This window comes from Eptatretus burgeri, chromosome 18, assembly GCF_056783735.1.
Source record: "Eptatretus burgeri isolate ZD-2024b chromosome 18, Ebu_testis_v1, whole genome shotgun sequence".
Lineage (NCBI taxonomy): Eukaryota > Metazoa > Chordata > Myxini > Myxiniformes > Myxinidae > Eptatretus > Eptatretus burgeri.
In genome coordinates, this window is record NC_140978.1 from 31417466 (window position 1) to 31433500 (window position 16035).

Here is a 16035-nt window from a genome sequence, read left to right on the forward strand (position 1 = left end):
ACAAAAAAAAAACAAATTTCAGCTTTGAGCGTGCTCGTCGACTTTCCCAAGTGCCACTCTGACTGTGAGTGTACTGGGAAGCAAAGAAAGTCTAAGTCATCCCCCATTCAACCATCTGGATGGGGTGCACTGACTAATTTGATGTTAAATGATGCCTGGTGGTTCCTAAACTGACTGAGAACATGTTAGTGGCCAATTTATTGAGGGTGTTGACATGGGTCATGTGCAAACATGTACGTTATTTGATTTGAAAATCTTGTGGATCACTTAGTTTTGGTGATGACTATTGTTCCATCACATGTTGCACCTTCCATCTTGGGTTTCTTTCCTCATTGGACATGGATTGTATGTATAAATGTGAGGAATACATTTCTGAATTGTGAATCGAGAGTGTATTACACAGTTAAAAAAATTGTTGATTTTTTTTTGTGAAAGATATATATATATATATATATATATATATATATATATATATATATATATATATATATATATATATATATATATATATATATACTGAATATACATGTAAAATATAATATATATGTACCAGGCATAGTGGCGTGCGCCTGTAATCCGGCTACTCGGACGCTTGGGTTGGAGGATCGCTTGAGGACGGGAGCTCTGTGCTGGGCCACGCTATGAGAGGGTGTAGGGCAGCCCGGAATCATGGCGAAACCCAATCCTCATCCCTGTGTCGTAAGAGGCAATCAGGGTTGCGTCAGGAAGGGCATCTGGCATAAAACCTGCGCCAAATCAGAATGTGGATCATAACGGATGATCCGCTGTGGCGACCCTGAACGGGAGCAGCCGAAAGAAGAAGAAGATATACATCCGTATGTATATTTTATTGAAGTGTTTTATTGGAGTTGGAGTATTTTATTTTACAGCTTAACTGGAGTGTGTGTGTGTGTGTGTGTGTGTGTGTGTGTGTGTGTGTGTGTGTGTGTGTGTGTGTGTGTGTGTGTGTGTGTGTGTGTGTGTGTGTGTGTGTGTGTGTGTGTGTGTGTGTGTGTGTGTATGTTGTTGTTGTTTTTTTTCTTCTTAAAAACAAGTGGAGAAAATGACACGGAGCTCATGCACTCACTTCTTTCTTGGCATGATTCTTAACCCCGTTGCAATTCCTGTCACCTTTGTGCTTGACAGTGAGGGCGTTGCTTCAGAGAGATTTGAGCCAGGTGTCTCCTCTACCACAATTTGCTTTCATACATATTAAGAGATCCCACATTACCTTTCACAAGAATAGGACGCTGTGTGCCTTTAGCCCTTTACCCTGGTCAAATGCTACATTGTTGCCCAAATGTTCAGAGAGAGAGAGAGAGAGAGGAGAGAGTACTGCATGATCAGCACAGCAATGCCACAGAAAGATGCAAACAGCCAGAAACTGCTCCACATGAATGAAAGAACTTCAAAAATCTCAAATCGTTCCATCACTACACAATCATTTTGATAGCAAGTAATGTGTTGTGCGCATTTCCCCAACTCTTTCCTTCTCTCATAGATCTTAAACGCTTGTCATGTGCTTCCTCAATCCCTGCGGTCCATACTTGTTACACCTTGCCATGCAAATAATAGTGAAACTGGACGTGTTTATTCCATTCCTGTGTAAGGTGAGCCACCTGCATCCCAGGTTCTGTTGAAAAGGGTCACGTCCCCCATTTTCCAACTCGTTTCAAAGGCATTTACCTAAATTATAACATCCGAAGAGTGATTTGGAAACATAAAAATCCTTATCGTCTCTTTAATTTTTCTGCCACGTTCTCTTCTATTTATAGGGTTAAATGCAGTTGTATCTCAGAGCTATCCTAAGGGTAGTTGAGTCATGGCCTTTGATAAAACAGAATCTGTCAACTGCCCACGTTGATGCTTTCACTTCCCAGTCACTACAACAGCATGTTGACTTCAGTGCCAAGAATTATGAAAATATGAAACGGTGAAAGTTTTGTTTGTTACTTATCATCTCTTTGTGGAAATCAGAGATTGAACATCCATTCTGCTCCTTGTGTTTGTGCTTTACAATGTGTCCTGTGTCGGCCTGGAGAGCACGCCTTGCTCTGTTAGATGGGAATATTGGAGATAATGCACAGAGTAAATCTGACAATTTGTGCAGATATTGGAAATGTTTTCGGTGAAATTACTGTCGGCCCATTTCCACTATCTCTCAAATTTCCCGGCAGTTTGTGAGGCTAAGTGTCCCTGTGATTTATGGGGGGACGTTTGTAGTTCCGGACCGTCCGTTGCTCAACAGGTTTCCATGAATAATGGATCAATGAACAATCTAATATTCTTCATGAAAGCCCCGTTGTCTTCAGAGATAGGTTGCCTCCTTCACCGTGCTTTGTTTGGGTGCTGCTGAGTCAGATCTAATTGCGGGTTTTCTGGTTACCTCCACCACCTGGACGGAGGTTATGTATTCACCCCTGTTTGTCTGTCTGTCTGTGAGCAGGATATCTCAAAAAGTTACGGACGGATTTGGACGAAACTTGGTGAACAGGTTGGTTGTGACAAGGATGAATTAATTCGATTTTGGTTCATATGGATATCTGGATCTGGATATATTATATGTATGAAATGAAAATACTATAATTTTAAATTTTTTAAATTGATTCTTCTACCATTGAATGTTGGGGCCAAAAACGATAAATATCATGATATCTGAAAAAGTTCTGGACAGATTCGGACAAAAGTTGGAGGATGAATTGGGTATGTGACGAGAACAAGCTGATTCGATTTTGGTTCAGGTCCAGATCCAGATCCAGCCCATCAGTGGGATACAAAACATAAACTGTTCAGCCTGGTTGGAGGTACAGTATGTGCTCTACCGAGGCCCATTCCATTTTTGTCCTGGTACTAAATGTGACTCGGAATTGTTTCTCACCCTCACTCGTGGATTCTCTGCTTGAAGTGGGATGTACAGCTAATGAACAGAAACCAAGGTATTCCGAGAATTTGTTGTTGTTCACCAAAAGAAAACAAAGAAGCGCAAAGGTAAATAGTTTCGTTTGGGGGTGGAAGTTCATTGTCTGATGTGAGGCTTATGAGGTGTGTTGTTCTCGTAGGATGTGCGTCATACATATTACTTATTGATCACTCGGAAATACAACCCATTGCTTCGCTGATGGAGATATTAAGGTGGGGGTGGGGGGAGGAGGGAAAGAGAAAGAGAAGGGAGGGGAGGTAGAGAGAGAGAGAGAGAGAGAGAGAGTAAGGAGGGGGAGCGAGGAGGGGTTGAGGAAGGGGGGAGCGAGGAAGGGGAGGGAAGAGTGACGCCTCACCACATGTCGCTATACAATCTGGGATAATGGGGAGAGAGGAGGGAGGGAAGGTGAGAAGGGGAAGGGGGTGTTCTGGTCTTGCATTTGGGAGTAGGACTTGAAGGGAAGGGGGTGGGCGGTGGGGGCGGTGGTTCTGTCTCCCACCAATAATACAGGATTGAACAAAATGGGATATTTTTAAAATAGCATGTTCAAACGGGTCACACTAAACTCTGCCCAGAGACCGCCCGAAGATGTCAATGGAGGTGGAGGGGGGAGAAGCTTTGGCAGTAGGTAAGCATGAGGGGAGTGGAAGAGAAGGAAAGGCATTTTCCTTCAATCGTCCAAAAAGTCATGCCTCTGTTCGTGCCTTTATTTAATTTCTGCAAACATTTTACAGTTACAATGTGATAAGCTCTGGAATCTCTTAACCTGAGCCAAATTTCAAAATTTTAAACTCCGGAATTGATCCTAACAGCAGTTCTGATTGTTAAAATAGTGTTCATGTGTCCAATTCACACATTCTTTGACAGCCTGTCCTCTTCTCAATCGCCAGAGAGTTGTGTGGTGGTGGAGAGGGTTTGCGAGGAGATTAGCTTGAGGGGAGGGGAAGGGAAGGCAGCATGAGAGGAAGGGAAGGTAGCATGCAGATATGGGGAAGGGAAGGCAGCATGAGGGGAATGGAAGGGAAAGCAGCATGATGGGAGGGGAAGGGAAGGCAGCATGAGGGGAAGAAAAGGCAGTGTGAGGGTAGGGGAAAGCAGCATGAGGGAAATGGAAGGGAAAGCAGCATTATGGGAGGGGAAGGGAAGCCCCCCCCCCCCTTTCCAAAGTTTTCTCATTTTGGTGTCACCTGAGCTTGTTTCATGATGCTTTCAAATCAAATTGAATATATGGAGAGTTGACAAGTCATTCCAAAGTGATAAAGCTAAAAAATGCAGATAAATTGTGAATAAGTTAAATTAACAGAAAAAACCAGATGATTCTCAGTTGCATACAGCAAGTATTCAAACCATTTGCCAAATTAACCCCCAAATCTCTTCAGGAGTAAATTATTTATTTGAAAGGTTACAAAATAAGAGTAATAAGTCGCACCTGCATGTAATCAGTGGTTTAACTAAAAAATTGAGTTCCCTCCCTTATCTAAGGAGTTTTAAGGTGCAACTCACTTGGTCAACTAACAAGGCCAACATGAAGATCAAGGAGCTTTCCAAAGAAGTCACACATAAAGTGGTGGAGAAGCACCATTTAGGGTAGGATTATAAGAACATTTCAGTCACTCATTATCCCTTTGAGTATGGTGAAATCCATCATTAAGAAGTGGAAGACCACCCATACTCTACCAAGATCAAGTCGCCCATCTAATCTTAGCAGCCGGGAAAGCAGGAAACTGTTTCAGGATGTCCCTGTAAATCAAACTGAAAGATCTGAAAGGCTCTATGTCTGATATGGCGGCCAGTGTTCATCAATCAACAATATCCCATTCCCTTCACAAAGCTGGTCGATATGGACAGATGCCAAGAATGAAGCCATTACTGAAAAAGACGCATCGAAAAGCTCATGTGGAGTTTGCGAAAAAGCATGTTAATGACATTGCATGCGTGTGGAGAAAAGTTTTTTTTGGTCAGACAAGACAAAAATTGAACTTTTAGTCTACATTCAAAGCGTTACGTCTGGTACAAGCCTAACACTGCACATCAATCAGTCAACATCATCGCTACTGTCAAGCATGGTGGTGGCAGCATCATGTTATGGAGCTGCTTTTCATCAGCAGGGCCTGGCAAGCTTGTCAGGTTTAAAAGGTACAATACACAATGTAAAGTACAGGGGACTCCTTGATGAAAACGTGCTTGAGTTAGCCATGACCCTGAAACTAGGTCAGAGATTCACATTTCAGCAGAATAACAATCCGAAGCATAAAGCTAAAGCCACCATGGAGTGACTCAATAAGAAGAAAATAAATGTTCTTGAGTGGCCCAGTGAAGCTCCTAACTTGAATCCGATTGAACATTTATCGTGAGACTTGAAGATTGCAGTCTATCGACGATCCCAAACAAACTTTGCTGATGACTCCACCCTCTGCCGTACCATCGGTCACCCCTCAGACCGGCAAGCAGCAGCTTCTTCGCTCACTGCAGATCTGGATAAAATCACAAACTGGTCCAACACGTGGAACATGTCTTTCAATCCAGACAAATCTCACACTCTCACGATGGACCGTTTAGAACCCCCCCCCCCCAATCCACTTTCTCAACATTCCTCTGGAAGAAGTCCTTTCTTTCAAACTTCTGGGTCTCACTATCTGCCATGACCTTTCCTGGGAAAGCCACATTTCCAACCTTGCCTCCAGAGCCAGTCGCCGACTGGGAATCCTCCGTCGTGCAAAGTCCTTCCTCGGCCCACCTGTGCTCCTGACCACATACAAAGCTTTTGTCTGCAGCATGATGGAGTACTGATCTCCCTTCTGGGCTGGTGCTACTGCCTCCCACCTTTCTCGGCTTCACGTTGTGGAAACCAAGGCATTTAGGATCATTTGTATCTCCCGTGATGAGGCTGAGACTTTGGGTCTCTCATTCTCTTACCGCAGGCAGGTCAGTGGTCTTTCTTTCATCTACAGTCTCCTCTCCGGCCTCGCCCCCACTCCTCTATCTGATATATGTCCTCCTCATATTTCCGCAGGGCGCTCAAGGTCCGCTAACAACACCCTTCTGGTAAAACTACCAAAATCACGAATGACTGCTCACCTTCACGCTTTCATTCCTCTTTTTTCCCGCCTTTGGAATAAACTCCCTCACTCTATTCATTCCCATTCTTCCCTCCAGGCCTTCAAAACAGCTTTTCATCACCACCTCTTATCATCCCCCATCCAAATCCTCGATCTTTTCTACCCCCGATAATCCACCCAAGCCCACCTCCTTCAAATTCCCTGCTTTCCTTCCTGAAAGTCCCTGTAATGTCCATCTTCTATTCCCCATGTTCCCCGTCCCATTCCTCTCCCTTCCACAGATCTCCCAATGTCTCTGTTCCCCACTGTTTTGTCCTTCCCACTCCCCCCCCCCCTCTTGTCTCATGCCCCCATTATGTGCGTTGTGTGTTAGCTCTATACGAGCCTCGACAAGGTATACAAAAAAAAACTTTGCAGAACGAGAGCAATTTTCACGTGAAGAATGGGAAAAGATTTGTCTTTTCATGAAGACAGTGAGTTATCGCCAACACCCTCAACAAATTACAAATTCCTGTGCTGAATGACTTCTGGGAAAGCAAAGGCAAAACACCCTGCTTTAAACCTCCTCAATGTAGTGCTGTGGCAGCTCTGCAAAGAGTAAGTCACGATGACGAAGACCATGACGATGATGATGATGATGATGATGATGATGATGATGATGATGATGATGGATGATCCTTTGCCTTATATATTCCCGAAAGCATGAGGTGGTGATGGGCATACACTCTGAATGAATGAATAGTTGTAAGAGTGTAAATATTGTCCATAAAGTCTTCTTGTGCCAGATTGATTGATGATAGGATGAGAAGAAGTCTGTCATGATGGATTAAAAAATAACCTCAATAAAACCTAATCTAAGGTGCTAGGTAATCTAAAAGTTGAAAATGGGACAAGGTTTTAGTAAACTAAGATTTCTCACAATGATGGACTTCATGTCCGCATGGACTTCATGTTCAACAGACAGTAGTTTCAGGTTCCTCCATGAAAAAATAATGATTCCATGACACCAAAGATCCCACCTTGAGCTTTACTCTTGTTGAAATCTCCCATGAATTCTCATGAAAACTGATGCAAGTGTAATGAAAAATTTATTGGATCTCATGAGAAATTTCTGTCAGAGAATAATTCTGCATTTGGTATTAAATCCTCCATGAGCTGTAGACTCCTCCATGAGCCTTGGACTCATCCTCAAGCCTTGGACTCCTCCATGAGCCATACATATCCATGAGCCTTGGACTCATCCATGTACATTGGACTCCTCCAGGAACCTTGGACTCCTCCATGAGCCTTGGACTCCTCCATGAACCTTGGACTCCGACATGGGCCTTGAACTCCTCCGTGGGCCTTGGATTGCTCCGTGGGCCTTGGATTTCTCCATGAGCCATGGACTCCTCCATGAGCCTTGGACTCCTCCACTTCCTTGGTATATATCCATGAACCTTAGACTCCTCCCTGAACCTTAGATTCCTCGATGAACCTTGGACTCTTTCATGAGCCTTGGACTCCTCCATGAACCTTGGACTCCTCCATGAGCCTTGGACTCCTCCACTTCCTTGGTATATATCCATGAACCTTAGACTCCTCCCTGAACCTTAGATTCCTCGATGAACCTTGGACTCTTTCATGAGCCTTGGACTCCTCCATGAGCCTTGGACTCCTCCATGGGCCTTGAACTCCTCCATGGGCCTTGAACTCCTCCATGGGCCTTGGACTGCTCTGTGGGCCTTGGATTTCTCCATGAGCCTTGGACTCCTCCATGAGCCTTGGACTCCTCCATGTCCTTGGTATATATCCATGAGCCTAAGACTCCTCCCTGAACCTTAGACTCCTCTATGAACCTTGGAGTCCTCCATGAGCCTTGTACTCCTCCACGAGCCTTGGTATATATCCATGGGCTTTGGACTGCTCTATGAGCATTGGCCCCCTTCATGAGCCTTGGACTCCTGCATAAGTCTTAGGCTCCTCCATGAATCTTGGAATCCTCCATGAACCTTTGACTTGTCCCCGAGCCTTGATAAATATGCATGAGCCTTCATAATCATCCATGAGCCCTGGACTCCTCCATAAGCCTTGGACTCCTTCATGAACCTTGGACTCCTTCATGAACCTTGGACTCCTCCATGAGCCTTAGAATCCTCCATGAGCCTTGGACTCCTCCATGAGCCTTGGACTCCTCCATGAGCCTTGATGATCATCCATGGACCTTGGACTGGTCCATGGGCCTTGCACCCCTTTGTGAGCCTTGGACTCCTCCGTGAATCTTGGACTCCTCCATGAACCTTGGACTCCTTCATGAGCTTTGGTAATCATCCATGAGCCATGGATTCCTCCATTAGCCTTGGACTCCTTCAGGAACCTTGGTAATCATCCATGAGCCTTGGACTCCACGAACCTTGGTAATCATCCATGAAGCTTGGTAATCATCTATGAGCCTTGAACTCTTCCATGAGCCTTAGGAACTCTAAAAAAAATATCATTACAAGGAAAAAATTTAAATGAGATATTGTAATTTCAGATAAATTAGGTCATGTAACACATAATGGTCCTGAAATAGTCGTTTGGCTCTTGTAAGTGGAGTCACAGCACGAGACACTGCAATTCATTGCGCAATCCCTTCTTGGTAAGCGGGGTGATCCTCAAGTTAGTCGGGTTTTTTTCCCATGGGAAGAATGAAGAAGTGCAATAAAATAAATCTCCTGAGAGACACTATTTACAAGAAAATAAAGAATTAAATACATGAGGCTCCATTGACTTGATAATGGCTTCCATGTCTCAATCGGCCTATCCAGACGAGGCCGTTTAAGAGCCTAGTCGCCCTAGCATGCCCATTCAATCACGGGTCCTCCCCCAGGCTCACCCGCCCTGTTCATCTCTCCACTGTGCCGGCTCACTGGCTCTCCACACGCCTTTGATTCGCTGCCGAGCGATCATGTACTCATGCTGGCCCTGTACTCTCCACGCCTTTCTCGGCATACGGTGGTCATGACGGGCCTGGCGCGACGTCGCTGAGAGGTCTGTGCGGGCACGGCCATGTGGAGGCTGAAGGTGCTCTGTATGGACTACTGGTACAGTCTTTGCCCACATTACAAGGGCTACTTGTCTAAAAGGTGGGAGTGAGGAGTGAGGTGTATTTAACCTGACACTAATTTGGTTTTGATTCTTTAGTTCTTCCTTTTTAGATATTCTGCCTGCATTCCATCCAATCCATGCAACAATTGTCATTTTGCCTCATTTGGGGTTGGGTGTGGGTGGGAGGCTTCTGCTTCTTTTCTCTACATTCTGTTTCCTTCTCATGGTTGAACTATTATCACTGTATAATCACTGAACTCGTAATCAGGGTAATCAGTTTTGTTAATGTTGATTATTTTGTTTTTTGTAATAGTTACACCAATTATTAAAACCAGACTTTGCAATTGATTTATTTTGATTGAAGCTTCAATGTACACTATGATATATATATATATATATATATATATATATATATATATATATATATATATATATATATATATATATATATATATATATATATATATATATATATATATATATATATATATATATATATATATATATATATATATATATATATATATATATATATATATATATATATATATATATATATATATATATATATATATATATATATATATATATATATATATATATATATATATATATATATATATATATATATATATATATATATATATATATATATATATATATATATATATATATATATATATATATATATATATATATATATATATATATATATATATATATATATATATATATATATATATATATATATATATATATGTAGTATATATATATATGTAGTATATATATATGTAGTATATATATATATATATATATATATATATATATATATATATATATATATATATATATATATATATATATATATATATATATATATATATATATATATATATATATATATATATATATATATATATATATATATATATATATATATATATATATATATATATATATATATATATATATATATATATATATATATATATATATATATATATATATATATATATATATATATATATATATATATATATATATATATATATATATATATATATATATGTAGTATATATATATATATATATATATATATATATATATATATATATATATATATATATATATATATATATATATATATATATATATATATATATATATATATGTATATATATATATATATATATATATATATATATATATATATATATATATATATATATATATATATATATATAGTATGTATGTATATATATATATATATATATATATATATATATATATATATATATATATATATATATATATATATATATATATATAATACATATTGTTTGTGATCAGTATTATCGAATTATGCATGAAAACCAAGACGTGAGTCATTATTTGCGAAATTGTTTTATTCTGAAACTCAACACTAATTTTGCCTTCCTTTCACAATGAGCTCAATAAGAAGCTTGTCTTACTTATTGTTTTACATATAGACCGATTAATTTTTATTCATTGTTATTACACTGATAAGTTAAGGTGCTTTTTCCAGGGTCTTGACCCTTTGGACCTCTTTTCCCCATTAAATTCCATCATTAAGGAGGTGCAATTTGCATCTGTAGAGTTAAGATTACCTGTGTTAAAGCCTGGTTTCCCTGAAAAAAGCAGTGTTAGGGTGTGGTGGCTTTGTCTACGAATAGAGGACGTGGACTCAGAACCAATTACAAGGCAAAACAATTTTTTATGACTGTTACAACAGAAGAAATTTGTATCATTTGATAGGTGCAGGTAGCTGTACAGTTAGTTATACGTGTTAACCATGCACAGGTTTACGTATTTTTTTGTATAAAATGCGCTGTCGGTAATGTCGTTACGTCGGTAAGGAAATATATCAGGGAGTTGCTGTGTTGTGTGTGTGAGAGTGTTCCACTGTGATCCAGGCAATCGCTCAACTGCCGCGGCCCCGACAGAAGGGTGAGCCGAGATGACCAGTCGACATCTCTCTTAAATCTATAAAGTCATTAATGGCGATTGTGAGTGTGTTTCACAGGGATATCAACCGATAGTAAATCCAGGTGCACGGTTTGCACATTCAGCATGCCTCTGACGTTGCTCACCCTTCGACAGGGTCACTATCCCAACATGTGCTCGTAAAGGAGCCGCCGGCCTCAGCCAGCTGCCTCGCTGTACTTCATGGAAACGTACATTTTCTCAAGCCAGTCACGTACCTAATATCGTATAGCCTCATGAACAGTAAACACCAGAACCCGTTTTCTGCGACTCGAATATTTTCCAGACAGTTTTCTTCTGCAAAAGCTAACCTGCTGGTTCTGATCCAGCCCAACATGTTTATATTAGTGTCGCAATTGATGGAGTACACGTTGTGGAAGGGTGTGGTACTACCAGGAGCATATTAACGGGAAACCTCTAATTTCACTCACATTGCCCTTCACACTTTGTTTTTTCTGTAATAAATTTTGAGGTTGGAGGAAAAGCAAGAACACAAAACAGACCAGAACATAACAGAAGTGGAAGATAGTGGAAAGGGGGGAAACACAACAACAGCAGGGTGGAGGGACAGAACAGAAGTTACTTTTGGAAGAAGAATGGACAAGTGGAAGAATGAAATCAAGGGGAAGGGACAGAGGACAGATGGGGTAATCAAGCCAGATACAAACTCGAGCACGCAAGAAGAGGGCTGAAAGAACAGCAAGAGAGAACTGGAGAGGAAACGGCACTGCACCAAAAATGTAAAGGTGGGAAGAGTGAAGTGGAGAAAACACGACACCCTGGAAAGGAAGGGATGGACTAGGGTAGATTAATGAGGGCAAAAACAAGACATTCATATGGAGAGAGGATTATCTCATGTGGTGGTTAAGAGCCGTCTTATATCCATAAACAGAAGAATAGCATTGACTAGACTGCGGAAATTGAATCTACTGGTTCCACAGGGAAGAGAATGCAGAACAAATGTCTGTGAGCCTGGATATTGGGAATTTAACAAGAAGATCGTTACTGGCAGACACTTGTGTTATGTTATTTTACAGTTAACTTATATGTATATGTGGGAAAAATTACATGCCCAGACAAGGAATCAAACACAAGTCTTCTGATAAACTGTACCAGTGCTCTGCCATCTGAACTATCTGGGTTACCCATAGGTTTGGCACGCAATTCTCCCACATATAGATTCCGCTCTCTTCCCCCCGCTGCTTCCTGGGGCACTCGCTGCCAACCATCGGAGCAGTAAGGGCCTGTCCATGAGAAGGTAAACTTAAAAATTGATTTGATCCGATTTCAAAAGAGTATTACATTGCCATATTCAGGGTATCAAACCAAACCATCATCTGACGACTTCGATCAACTATTTATCACCCTCGGCTCGCATTACTTGTGAGATGTTAAAGATCCCACAGTCTTTTTAGTTACCATGCATAAATAACAAATTCCTGCAGTAAATCCTGACAGGATCATGCAGAGAGGTGTGTGTGTGTGTGTGTGTGTGTGTGTGTGTGTGTGTGTGTGTGTGTGTGTGTGTGTGTGTGTGTGTGTGTGTGTGTGTGTGTGTGTGTGTGTGTGTGTGTGTGTCGTTTAAAATCCTGCCCGGGTTCCTCTCCAGCTATAGTGCATTTACAAGTACTACATACATGAGAATCCCAATGCTGCACACCCCCATCAGCTGCTGGACCAGTTTCATCACTTATTTGTGAATCGTCAGCGACAACGTAGACAGAAACACACACTGCCGAGGCTCACAAACATGTACTATGTGCAATACCAACAGCAGTGAACCAACAAATAACAAGATGCAATCACGTCCAATTGTGTCTTGGGTCTTGTTATTTGTAAGTTAACTGCTATTGACATTGCAGATGGGACGTTTTGGGAGCCTCGATGGAGCGTGTTTCTGTCTACACTATTGCTAATGACTCACCAATAAGTAATGAAAATGGTCAGGCAACCGACGGGGGCATGTTGCATTTGGATTCTCATGTGTGTACTACTTGTGAATGTCTGTAGTTGCAGAAGAACCTGGGTAGGGTTTGAAACATCAAAGGGCTTACTTTGTGTAGCTACTATTTGAACTGTTTTGATTCATGTTCAACAGGCATGGTATTGCATCTCGAAGTGCACCATCCCCCAGGTGGACGTTAAACTGGGCATCCCATGTGCTAGGATTAGTTGGTGGATCTTAAAGATCCCAGTGTCTTTTGCCAAGGGTAAAGGAGATATTGCCAGCACCCACACGAAATTAAAAATTCCTGCCCAAACCTACCGGGGACTATATCAGCTACACCAGAGACGTGCTCCCCAGCGAGGGTGGAAAGCAGGACGTCCCATTAATAATTCAATCCCAATCCGCGACGCAATCACCAGCAGCGACGGCTCATTTAAAAATGTTATGTTGATGTTTTTTTGATCAATACTAACTGTCCTTGGACAAATAAACCACTAAACTCAGACTAATAACTAGAACGGCACTTGGTAGAGCACGTAGCTCCACCATGTAATGCTTGATCCACGAGAACATAGCGGGTAGAATACATTTTTGAAATATCAGGCGATATCTCCTTTTTGGCCCTAACTCTCAATGGTGAAGAATCACTTTAAAAAGTAAATAATTCTCGTTTCCAGATCCAGTTTCGGATCTTCACAAAAATCGAATCAATTTGTTGTGGTCACACACACAACCTATCCACCAAGATTCATTAAAATCCGTCCACAACTTTTTGAGATATCATGCCGTATAATAGGTTAGCCCTTTCTCTCAATGGTGAAGAATCACTTTTCCAATTCCAGTAGTCGGATCTGGATCCGGATCTTCACCAAAATCTAACCATTTCGTCCTTGTCACACACCCAAACCTGCCCACCAAATTTCATCCAGATCCGTCAACAAATTTTTGAGATGTCCTGCACACAGACAGACAAACAAACAAGCAAACAAATGAAAAATGACTCATAGAGTGATAACTTGGCAAAACGGAACTGCACTCGATGGAGCACACACCTCCGCCAGGCTGAATAGTTTACATTTTGTATGCCACTGATAGGTCAGATCTGAATCCTGAACTTCACCACAATCGAATGCTCTTGTCACTGAACCAACTCATCTACAAAGTTTTGTCATAGCTTGTCCACAACTTTTTTGAGATATCATGCTATACATAGTTTTTGGCCCCATCTCTCAATGGTGAAGGATCACTTTAAAATTAAATAATTCTCGTATCTGGATTCGGATTCATATCTTCACCAAAATTGAATCGATTCGTCCTTGTCACACATCCACAATGTCCACCAAGTTTTGTCGGAATCCATCCATAACCTTTTGAGATATCGTGCTCTATGTCGTTTTTGGCCTTATCTCTCAATGGTGAAGAATCAATGAAAAATTAAATAATTCTCGTATCCAGATCCGGATTCGGATCTTCGCTAAAATCGAATCAATTCGTCCTTGTCACACATACACCATGTCCACTGAGTTTAATTCGAATCCGTCCACAACTTTTTGAGATATCATGCAGCAAATTTCTCCACCAAAATTAAGCGTTGCTGTCCTTGGCTGGCCAACTACACACTCTCTCACACACACACACACACACACACACACACACACACACACACACACACACACACACACACACACACACACACACACACACACACACACACACACACACACACACACACACACACACTTTCAGAACGATTGCTTGAAAACTGTCTAAAAATCGTGTGACGAACAAACAGATAGACAGAGAGATAGACAAATGCTGCAGAGCAACATACTTAGCAAAAAAATTTTTTGCCAAGTAACAGACAGAGAAGGGTGAAAACATAACCTCCTTCCACCTTCGGTGGAGGAGGTAATCAAGGCCCTCGATGAACTGTCTTCAACACTTACTCCAAAATCTTGCTTGTCTACCTGAAAGTACTTTTCCCTCAATGGTACAGGCAGGCAGGACAAGTTGTCTGTTTTCAACTTCCCCTTTGGCCTTGTGACTTTTTATTGATGACTTTTGTCGCTTGGTTATTTTATTTATTTAAACGAATATTACCTGTGAAAGCAAAAAATACATATTGATATTACCACTACCGGTCCAGACTAATCATCTACATAATCCATGACTAGACCTTTCTCAATTGCTTATCACTTCCCAACACTGTTCTGATGGCTTCACCAACACAACCACTATTACTCCTCAACCACCACCCTTAATCTTCAACAATGATTCCAACAAAACAACCACTATTACTCCTCAACCACCACCCTTAATCTTCAACCACGATTCCTACAACACACAACCGCTGTTCCACCTAAACCGTCATCTACCCTTGATGTTAAACTTCAATTCCTGTAACACAACCACTGTTACACCTACACTGAGGATGGGTGTGGGAGTGAGGAAGGGTGGAGGAAGGGGAGACAGCGAGAGGTGAGAGGAAGGGAAGGCAAATGTGCAGTGTATTGTTAATTACGATTTCTGCAGTCTCATAAAAATACTTCTGCATTGAATAACAGTGAAGATGGAAACAAAATAATGTCTGAAATCCATTTTCTACTGGTCATACTATAAATACCGCACAGAGACAAACACCGCCTGGACAGGTCCAGAGATAAACGCAGTCTGGAAACAAACCATCCAGAGACAAACACCGTTCAGACACATCTGTAAACAAACACTGCCCGGAGATGTTTGGAGACAAAGTCCCATCTGGACACGTCTGGAGACAAACACCGCCCGAAGGTAAACACTGCCCAGACATGTTCGGAGACAAACACCGACCGGGCGCGTCCGGAGCTAAGCTGTTCAGAGACAAACACTGCCTGGACATGCCCAGAGACAAACATTACCTGGACATGTCCGGAGACAAACATCACCTGGACACATCTGGAGACAAACACGGCCCGGAAGTAAACACTGTCCAGACATGTTCGGAGACAAACACTGACTGGACACGTCTGGAACCAAGCTGTTTGGAGACAAACACT

At 41.3% G+C, this 16035-nt stretch overlaps 1 protein-coding gene across 5 annotated transcripts in view; it reads left to right on the forward strand.

Annotated features, from left to right (window-relative positions):
- LOC147008821 (IQ motif and SEC7 domain-containing protein 1-like) overlaps positions 1-16035 on the forward strand; it is a 634685-nt gene that overhangs the window by 494314 nt on the left and 124336 nt on the right. Inside the window, exon 1 of one of the 5 annotated variants that reach the window (XM_085863868.1) lies at positions 8842-9086. The exons of the other annotated variants lie outside the window; for them this stretch is intronic. Coding sequence (XP_085719994.1) covers positions 9010-9086 — 77 coding nt within the window. The 5' untranslated portion in view covers positions 8842-9009. Of the gene's footprint in view, positions 1-8841; positions 9087-16035 lie in introns of those variants that run through there. 5 annotated transcript variants of the gene reach the window in all.